At 35.5% G+C, this 11,350-nt stretch overlaps 1 protein-coding gene across 1 annotated transcript; it reads right to left on the reverse strand.

The window, feature by feature from the left end:
* LOC109709411 (CSC1-like protein RXW8) lies at positions 460–10,618 on the reverse strand. Its single transcript, XM_020231648.1, has 11 exons — positions 10,489–10,618; positions 9,703–10,062; positions 8,840–8,986; positions 7,826–7,889; positions 7,510–7,719; positions 7,202–7,396; positions 5,472–5,770; positions 3,897–4,173; positions 3,023–3,298; positions 1,458–1,691; positions 460–907 (listed from the first exon to the last, which is right to left on the reverse strand). The coding sequence occupies exons 2-11, from the start codon at positions 9,981–9,983 to the stop codon at positions 737–739; spliced, it is 2,154 nt and encodes a 717-aa protein (XP_020087237.1). The 5' UTR covers positions 9,984–10,062; positions 10,489–10,618; the 3' UTR covers positions 460–736.

The raw sequence follows: 11,350 nt of genomic DNA on the forward strand, positions 1-11,350 counted from the left end.
TGACTTTTCGCAGCAATTGTTTTGGAAATTTGCGGTAGTTGTAACTGTTGTTAATTCAATTACATGCAATAAGTAATCACTGTTAATTCAATTACCTGTAGTAACTCATTATTCTTGATTAAAATATCAGAAAATATTTTCTAACAAAATTTGAACTTATTTAAATCATTCTTGGCCATGAAACAGAAAACTACATCCAATCAACCGCTGAAACACTCAAATTTTTCGATGGCTTGATAAATGAGTATAATTAGACTTGTAATGGATTGATAATATACATAAATTTGATTAGTTTTAATTTGTTTGGAACTATCAATGATGAGATATTGATCTCTAAGTTATTCTTTTAACGAGCTTAGACTTTTATATTTTCGCTAATTTTTCGTACGAATAACAATGAATTGTCCAATATAACAGGTTATCTGATCATAATATAGTCTCCATGAAGGATGACTTAATATCTTGCTATATACATGCATTACTTATTAGCAACAAATTGTTTGGACATTGTTTGGATTGATGAAATATTGATTCTTTAACTCATTCTTTTAATGAGCTTGTCACCTCCTAACATGTTTGAATTTACATTCATTTCTAGCCCAATAGTATTGCAAAGAACAGATGATTACAGAAGTGAGTAAGAGAAACTAGGGGAACAAATGAAAGATTATCTGCAGATAAAATCATTCACATAGTATTGAAGAGTCTTTTGCTTAGGTTCGCTATCGAATACCTGTTAATCTTTGCTAGTGATCTCTCCGGATGCTTCGCCGTTCGTCGAGATGTCGCTGCAAAAGTTAGAAGTGGCTTTCATAGGAGAGAACTGGCAGTAGGCGGTGAGTAGTTGCTGGTGAATTTCCTCCATTTTCCCGGACTGCTCATCTTCTCTGTCCATATCAATGAGATCCTAGAGGCAACAACTTCTCATTTCAGTACAAAAACATTTTCAGTTTATGGACAAATAAAGTGATATCTGTGTTATTATATGCCATTCTTGTATAAAGCATCAAATTCTTAGTAATGCCATGTCTGGCTTATGGTAATGTTGCATGATCTGCTTGAATAGATCGGTTGAAAAATAAATCACTTTCTAGATTAGTGATAGCCCATCCAGCAACTGCTTTCTACAGTAGTCAAAGTGGAAGTTTCAAATTTAAGTTTCAGATTTTAGATTGCAGTATCTTTCTACCCAAAAGAGGGGGTTTGGATTTATGTAATTGCGATTGGCCGTAAGCCAGGTTCGGTCCCAACGTGATGCACAATCTAGTCTAGACATGGGTTTTAGAAGCTGTTCCAGAAGGCAAGCCAACAAGCCACTAGGCCAGAACAGATAGTTTGATTCATAGGATAATGGCTGGTGCCACAGCTCAACCATAGCAATTATCTTTTAACCTACCAGGATTAGTTCAAGGAAAGAGCATAACACACAAAAAGAAAATTTAAGAAAGAAAGGAAACCTGTGCAGAGAAGCTCCTGAATATGGGATAAAAGCGTTGCCTACAGTACTCGCTGAAAAGGATTGTAAAGATCAGTAGAAGAATGGTGAAAGCCAAAGCTACTGAGGAATGCTTTATGCCGAAAACCCCGATGGCTATGATCTGGGTAAGCAGTAGAGAGAACACAGTGGTGTTATGCACTATGGGCCATATTCTTCCCACTGTCTCGTATTTGGAGCAGTAGACATTCAGAATCTGCTAATTTTAAATGTAAAATCATAAGATTAGTGTATGTTGGAAATCACTGTTTTGACGAGGAGTAGCTAGGAACAAGTGTTTGCAATGCACATTAATGTATGCACATAAGATCTTATCATCTACATTCAATTAAGAGCTGTCAAATAAGTCCAAATGTTACGACGTGCATAAACTTAGAAGCCCGTGTTCAAATGTACATTGCAGAAGACAATAAAGATAGAGTTAATTGCATACAGCTCCCTGTAAACGTATCGAATAGCAAATATATCCTTACAATGTTCAACTTTTCATTTTTATTCCTGCAAAAGTCTAGTGATTTTCATATTTGCCTCTCTGGTTTGTTACTGTTAGAGCACTATTTATTTTTTTAACAGCGCATAAGTGAAATGACATTTATGCCCTTATAAATATATCTCTCCAAAAGTCCCAATTGGTAGAATTATATAGAAATGTCCTCCAAAAAAATTATTTTACCCAATAATATAAGAGAGATAAAAAGGTCAATTTAACTCATTCATTAACCAGAGTTAAGTATTTTATTTATGTCTAAACTATATTTTTCTGACGGATCCTAACAATAAGGATATATTTCGAAACGTCAGGACTTTTGTAGGGATAAAAATAAAAAGTTGAACTTTGTAGGGATATATCTGCAATTCGATATGTTTACAGGGAGCTGTAGCAATTAACCCATAATTGTAACTTGTGGCAGAATAAGACTGCAAATGTTAATCTTGCATAAACTAACATACTTGGTCATGAAACCTTTAGCCAGCATCATGTCCTAAGGCATCTCATGTCTCATTATTAACTCTTAGAGCTATCCTTGGAATTCAGTTGAGCTATTCAATTAAATGCTCAGAGTCTTACTTAGAATTTCATAAATACCAATTAAATCCTCCTTAGATTACCATCTGAGAAACATCAGTATCATTATTAGATTTTGCTGACATGGCATTTTTTTTTTAGTTTGGTCCTGCTTGATGATGATGTTGATATTAATTTCGTTTAGATTGTAGACTAGTTGACGACATATTTGTATCATGGGATAAATTTCATGGACTAAATTGTTAAAGACACCAATCAAAGGACTTATCACCAATCAAAGGACTTTTATCAGTGATATTTTATAATCATGCTGCAAACTAAATCGTCAGCAATAGCAAGTGGCAAAATTAACCAAGTTAATCTACGTAGTCCATGCTGCAGTTAGAATATTAAATCAATGATTTTTTTCCCAAAAATATACACAGATTGAAGTAAATATTGTCTGAATGTAACAATAGAGTGAAAAGACATAGAAGCACAAACTGATAAAAAACCATCACCTGGTTGCGATACACCACATAACCAAGACAGAAGTATATGAGCAGAAAAGGGAGTATCAGAGGTGCCAATATGGAACAGGTGAAACCAAGCAAACCAAACAAGAGAACCTTTGGAACTTCAGTGTGATATGGAAAGGATGGAATTGAGTCTGGATCATCCTTACATCGAAGTATATATTTTGTCACAAAGTTATAGGTTAGTGAAAAGACTTGCATAATCTCAGAACATAAACTTGCCCAGCCAGACGTTAGAACGTAAGTAATGAAAAATGTTGCCTGTATTCACGAACAGAATGAGCATTAGCTGATAAATCAAATGTTTTCTATCAATATGCTCACAAGGAGCTGCTGTGCCAACTAATACTGCATGAAAGACAACGCATACAGTATGAGTTGATGAAAACCTATATTACAGAGGAGTTACAAAACGATCCAGTCCTAGAAGTTTAATCCATATTTCAATTGTGTCGTACACCTTCAATTTAAACTATCTAGTTGTGAAGTTTGTTATAGGTCACAATTTAGTCCTTTTGATAGTCTACCATCTAAAATACTGCCATATCAGCTTCATGTTTTGTGTGGTCTTTTATTTGACAGTAGACTTAGGACTTCATAGTTACACCCAACAAAATTCAGGGGCTAAATTCAAATTTGGGTCAACTTTATAAGACACTGTTTAATCTGCAGAAAACATGGCCAAGATTTTACACACTCCAAATTTGCAAGAGCTATTAACTCAGCAAATGAATGTTATTTTGTGCAAAGATATCTAATGTTCAGGATATGCACCATATGGAAGAAAAGCGAATATTGTTTTGTGCAGTGAAATATAATGATATCAAGATGTTCACCATCATGGAAGAAATCTAAGCACCTGCTTGGGTACAGCTTCAGCAAGCTGGGAGGGTATGTCTTTGGGTCTGGAGATGGCATTCAGCTGGTTAATGACAGAACCAGATAAGACATTTACGAAAAAGACATTCCAAATGGTGAAGTATAATACTTTGCAGCACGCGCTCTTTTTCCTCCCACTGTGAGAAATAGGTCCTTCCACAGCAGAAAATAGCATCATCATCGGAGGAACGGTGTAGAAAAATAAGAGCAAAATGACACTTGGTAGATAGCCTGACACAACCTTGATAACCAAAGGCCTGTACATTGGCATTCGAACATTAATTATTAAGCTTCTAACCCTTCCACGAGGACACTTGCATTTTAGAGAAACTCTATTTGAAAAATAATAATGTCTCATTCAACATTAAATGAAAATATTCATGGCTGTACATTGCAGAAGAACAAGCAGGACACATGCCAGGCGATTACAATACATTAGAAACCACCATTCTGCATAATGATGTACTTGCGAGAAGTGATGTCAACCCACTACCTATATTTAACAACATTCACACTAGATTACATTTGTATAAAACTGTAATATGCAACAGTTCATATTCTGAAAACCAAGAAGCTAATTCATATGCATGTCTATTTCTTTGATATAGATTTAGACAGGACAATTAATCTTAAAAAAATATTTCCTTTTTTTTTTTTTTTGGTACCTCTTTGTTATCCTTCTATCCTCCAAAATAAACATGAACAGAGTCAGCTAACATCAGGAGAAAATGGTAACGATGAGGAATAACTAGTTTGGTATATCGGGGATAAAGGTAGGGTCAAAACTATTCTGGAGGAAGAGCTGAAATGTTGTTCCCAAATTATTATAGAATAACCGAGTTAAAAAATAAACAACTGATCCCCTCTGAAAGTTTGTCTAAGATGAGAATAGCTCGGGTTATCCCTCCGCTGGCCCTAAAAAAATTGCTGCCTAATACAACTATTAGAATCATACCTTTCTAATTATCAGTCAGTCAAATGATCTACTTAAGCATAGGCGATTGTAGGAAGTTTGCTAAGAAAGCCCAAAGCCACTTGTTGGGGTTCTTATCAAAATCTCAAATGCTTATTAGTTGATTGCAAAAGCTACAAACAAAGAGGCAGAAATGAAATGAGAAAAATTCAAAAAACATGGAAGAACAGATACGCTAACTAATAGAGAAATTACAAACTATTTCTCTCCTTCTACAGAGTAGCTTCAACACTAAACCCTCCTTTTATTTTATTTTATTTTATTCAATCTCTCTTCTTATCTCTCTACAAGGTTATTGCTCAAACCCGCCCTGAAAGCACCTCTTCTGACACCTCTTTCACCAATAGAATCTGTCACCTCCAATAGATTAGCCTAATTAATGCTAATAACAGGTGCTATTACCAGAGCACCAAAAGATGAAAAATAACAGACAAATAATTTCATCATGTAATGCTGTCAGACAAACAGACTTTCAGTTGGCTTTGGTTAATAACTTGAATTAGGAAAAAAAAAAAACAAAAGAAATTGATGAATGAAAAACCAAAACGGTGCCTCGAAAAAAAAAGCTAATAGAATACTTACTTCTTGAATATACCTTTAAAAAATGGGAAGAGTTGCTGCAATTGGTCCAGATGGGTTAGACCTTGCACAAATGTGACGGGAATAAGAAACACAAACATGAAAACGACACTGGCTACGAGAGTTAATATACGACGGATCCAAAGCTGTCTGTACGGAATCCAAAGGTTTGACCAATAGACATCATTCGGCTCTGGTGCCAAATTCGTCACCCATAACATGGGATTCGATGATTGAAGAACTTGTGAAGCAACGATTGCTGCATAGCGTGTCTTGAAGAATACAAAAGCAGCTGAACAGTCCTGTTTAGGAAATATTACGAATCAATATTGCTTTTCTACCGCATGGCTTAATTAAAACTACTTGCCATACCTCAAAATTAGTAATACATTCTACATACAATTCAACTAACTCTATCATCAAACTGAAAGAGAACATAGTAACTAATGCTTTGGTTAGAGATTTTCCAGTTCAAGAACATAGTGCAGGGCGTAGTTATGCAATGTAGCTTTTTTAAGTAGCTTATTGATGCAAGATTCATAACAAGTTGCAAGATGAAAATGAAGAAAAGAATTTCTAACATTGAAGTAAAATAAGAAAAAGTCCCCAACAACAATCAAGTTCAAAAGAAAGAAACAAACAGAATAGATGCATGATTGAGAGCGAAAATTGAAGTTGTCATAAGCAGCTATCAAATGACATGGGGCTAAATCCAGATACTAGACAGGAAATTCCAAGAGTCAACTTTAATGTTCCTCTTCCCCTGATTTAGACACATATGTTTGGATAAAACAATAGAAGTTTACATGGACAGCTTGTTGTTAAGGATATATCTAGTCATCAGTTTCATCTTGTGACTGCTGCAATTTAGAATGCGAAGAAAAGTACTTACTCAACTTTTTACTCTTTTCCAAAGGAATTTGATGAATTTGGCAAATAAGGCTAAATAGAATCTGAGATCCTTGTGGACAATAGCCAATAATTTGTACTAGCCCCGAGAGTGTTATTAATCATGGTGATATTGCAAATCATCAAGAGCTAATACCTCTTCCTTCCAGCCGAACTAGCTCTTACTTCTCTATAAGATTCATCTGCCTATTATTATTGACTATCCCACCAGAAATTTTGTCAGGAAGGTATCTGAGAATAATATGATGGATGGGTATTCTAAGGCAATTGAAATTAAGCTTTTATACCTTTAGATTAACTATTCTGAGAAAGCAAGGTGCACCCAATAAAATCAATGATTAGTGACTTTCCATCTTGTATGGCATACCTTTCCTCCTAACACTTTTGCATTGTCACACTTTTGTCATCCTTGGGTTCTTTGATTCTCCTTGCCCTTGTTGGACATAAGGGACTTTAAAGCCCAAACCTACGAAGCAGATTCGAGATGATATAGTAGACTAAATCTGCATAACATGCTTTGTGGCATGGTTGAATCATTTGTAAAGAGTAGAAACAGTTGATTGCATTTTTAATAAAACAATAGTACCAATTCAGAGTCCTATTTTTGCAGCTAGTGAAATTTATTCTAAGCCAGACTAAATAGTTATTAACCCTCTCAACATATGGCTTTTTTATTTAGTGATCAAAGTACACAAAGCAAACAATACAATAACACCAGATACAGCAGCAAGAAAGTTCAGAATAGATCTGCATACGAGTCAAAGGTAGAATAGAAAATACAACAGAAATGCAGTAGTAAAAGATGTTACAAAAATAAAAAAAACCTTTTGCTCACTGATTATATCTGAGCTGGTACAGTCTGTCTTTTTAGAGTCAAACTCAAATTCGTTACGGTAGAGGTGAAAATTATTAGGTTTTCCTCCACAAAGTCCACATCTATATATGCTGGGTTTGCCATTCTGATCAAAAGCAGTGAGCTTTAGGCGTACAAACTTCTTATAAACCTTCTCTGCATTAGACTGCAAGTAGAAAAGTTCGATCAAAAGTTAATTATCCCATAATAACCAAATTAAGGTAAGCTTATCAGTTATGAATTTTTCCGCACTATATTGACCGAGTATTAAACTCTCACCATAATTAACTGAACTTTCCCACTTCGGTATATCATTTGGTGCGACAAGTAACTCGATCCATGATAATTAACAAAGAAGTTTCTGATAATATCTCCAAACTGTTCATTTTTCGACTTTGGGATGGCACGAACCAGAACTGAAAAATGGCTAGGATTCGGAGGAGATTTAGTTATGTGAGCAAGCCTCATTCTGGAAATTCTTTTGTACTCCTAAACATCATAAATAGAAATTAGCTGTAAACTTGTCATGAAGGTACTTAGGGCACAAACTAGAAGGATTCTCAATGACATGGACCCATCTAAAACAAATTCTTACGTAGTAAAGAAGAATACATGCTGAGCAAGTTATTATGTACAGTGCAAGGCAATGAACCCAAAGCCTGCAAAACAAAATGGAGATCCCCATTAGTAGCTGCTCTAATCCAGAATTACTTTATCCTGGCCAATGATTTCTGCAACAAATTACAGCAAATTCTAGTAGAAAACTACATGAAAGTTTAGTGAAGAGAAAATTTGAAAGTTTAGCACACTTTACAGTTAGATTATCACATTTTAGTGAGAGAGAACAAAACTTCAAGCTGAATAAAATTAACTACAAATATGCAAAAGACAACAATAGGATATAAATTTATATATAAAACTAGGCTACTATACTATCTATAGTACCAGGGTTCTGGTATTAAAGTCTTGTTTTCGATCTTAAAGTGCTCAAATTAATGATCCACAATATTAAATATGATCTAGGGTGTATGAAATTCTTAGGTATAAAATTTATATTTTTCTCGACGTTGTTTACTTAGCAAATAATGTCAAAATGAATGGTAAAAATTGAATAATCTTTAAAAAAAAAAGAAGGATATGAATTTTAAATTCAAGATCAAGGATGTCTACCTTGATCTAGATAGTTCAAAATATTTTCTATCAAAATTTGAATTAATTTAAATTCTTCTACACCGTTAAACTACAAACTCGTCATAGTAGCCATTAAAAATTGGCAATTTTGAAATAATTTCATCATAAAATAAACGATGCCGAAAAAATATGAAATTTTATTTCTTAAAACTTCAATTACCCTATATTATATTTAATAGTGTGGATCGTTGATTTGAACATCCTAAGGTTGAAAACGAGACTAGTAGTGCGTCGGTACTCTAGATAGTATAGTAACTGTGTGTGTGTGTGTGTTTATTTCTTATAGGCTTGCGATTCAATAAGAAAAACAATTTTTCTACACTCTAGCAATAATCGCACTAAGCTTGCATAACCACCAGCTTTCATGAATGAATCTCTGCTTTACTAACTGATACATGAGGATAACTTGAATCCTTACCATCTTGACCCATCTTTGACATTTGCGATGGTAAATACATCCAATGGTTCTGAAGGAATATGTTTGTGACGCATTTCTTGTCCAAAATAATTAACAGGAAGTACCCCAAACGCACAAACGAAAGCAGCTATAGAGAAGATACGTATGCTGCATGAATAAAAGAAACAACCAAATCTCAGTATAATCAGATATCAAGGGAATAATTACAATCTTAACCAGTTTCACAAATGATAAATTAGGGGATTCAGCACAATCTCACTGTTGGGCACCAAGCAGAAGCAAACACAATCAGATTAGGTTGCCTATTCGTCCATGTTTAAGGGTACTGGCGTTAGAACTGGTGGGCCAGGTGGATTAGGGATTGACTAGAAAACATAGAATTAACCCAATTTAGAGCTATACTATCTTAAAAAGAATCTTGTTTTGATAATTCATCATAGTAGAACTTTTAAAGTAAAATTTTTTAAAAAATCCGCACAAGCCTACTAGATAAGAGTGAGTTGGATGGCTTCGACTCTTCCAATTAAATTTCTGTACTGGTTGCTTTCTTCCGGTGAATTTCATGTTTGTGTGTGTTTTCCTTTGATTTGATTCGCAAAAGTTGTGCAGAGTTTGCAAGCGTATTGTTCCATTTCTTGTGTTTACTTAATTGGACTCTTTCAAAGACAGGAGTTGTCTCATCTGAGACTGCTACAAGAAAGCGAACATGGTATAGTTTAAAATAAATGCCAAATCACTGACAAAACAAACCTCAAAGAGTAGCAGAATTAAAACTAAATAAACATAGCACTGCTTACACTACAGGACATGATCAAAAAAGCATAAATCACTGTTATCTTGAGTACGTTGGCTCCAGTACTCACCTAAAAACGAGTATCCGGAGGAACACCACAGCGTCCAAACCAGCAGCCTGGAGGATCTCATCTTCCGTGAACTGCCATGCTTTTACTATCCAGGTCGGCGAAGGCACTAATCGCTCCAAGGTGAACGGGTCCTGGAGCCTGCTATGCTCTTGGGCGAGTCTCCGCCCAAAGTACACATTCACATTCCCCGGCTGCTTCCGCAAGACCGAGTACAGCGACAAGAATAGCAAGCACAGGCCGATGTTTATGCCGGCGGACGTAAGCAGAGCAGAGATTTCCATCTCCGTCTCTTCCTATCCATCAACAAGTCCGACCATTTGCCGCGTAAACGACAGCGCAATGCAGTTTCTTACCAATCCCCTGAAGAACGAATCGCCAGCGATTTACGCAAAAAATGAGTTATCTTGCTCATTAAAACTATATCGGCCTTCGCAGGTTAAAAAATCACACTTTGCAGCTTAATTTACGTTCAAATAGTCCAAAAAATCTATGCTTTTGAAAGATAAAGATCACACATTTCATCGAGTACTACAAGGGCATTACTCCACAGAGTTAAGATTCTGGAAAAATGAGTATTATCAATCGATCTCAAACCAAACTATAATAAAATTCCAGATCAAAATAATCGCCCTCATATATAAAAAAACTAGAAGATGTTTCTCTAATTGCTATGTGATTGGTATCGGAGGAGATACAAAACCCTAATAAGAAGAACACAGAGCGATTTGAATTGGGGAATTAATAGATAAAATTGAGAGATCGATGTAGGAAATGCGACGTAATTACCCGATTAATCGACGAAATCTACGCCTCGATGCGGCGAAATTGGGGCCTAATTCGTGCGAACGCGATGTGATTTTGGGGGCGATGTGATCGAATTAGGGATTTGAGGAGAGAGAGAGAGAGAGAGAGAGAGAGAGAGAGGAGGAGAACGTCGAAGGGGGGCGATTTGAGTTGGCCTCGGCGGGAGCGCGACGCGTGTCGGTTTCTTATTGGCCGAGGAAGTGGCGAGGAGAATCTGCGCGGCGTCCGCATGGCGATTGTCGTGCGAGAATCGGTATCAGCCGTTGAGTCTTGCTTTGAGATTCGTGTAGTCGCGATTGGTGGGGGGAGCAGAGAGCGATTTGGTGCGGGAGCGGGGATGGACGTTTGCGGTGGGTACTCAACTGCTTATAACCGTCGGAACGTGGGTCCCGCCACATTTCTTTACATTATTATTATTATTGTTAGGATAAATTGTTCCAACGGTTCTCAAAGTATCATTCCGGTGACATTTTAGTTCTCAAATTTTAATTTATTATAATTTTTTAAAATTTTTAAAATTATTACAATCAAGTCCAATAATTCAATTTAGTTGACTAAATATTTTTAGCGCATCACAAATTACAATACTGTTACATTACTTTTATATTAGTGGTACATCTATTTAATCAACTAAATTAGATTATTAGACCTGATTATAGCAATTCTCAAAATTCATGCTAGAAATTATACAAAATTATAGAACTTGTTTAATAGTATTATTATTATTATTAGACGGTGAACGTTCTCATTTTTGTCCAACATGACATTGAGTTGGTGAGAAGAGAATTAGTTGGCCAAATAAAATTTTGAAAGAGTCATTTGGCCAATTAGAAAATTTATAAAG

This window comes from Ananas comosus, linkage group 1, assembly GCF_001540865.1.
Source record: "Ananas comosus cultivar F153 linkage group 1, ASM154086v1, whole genome shotgun sequence".
NCBI lineage: Eukaryota > Viridiplantae > Streptophyta > Magnoliopsida > Poales > Bromeliaceae > Ananas > Ananas comosus.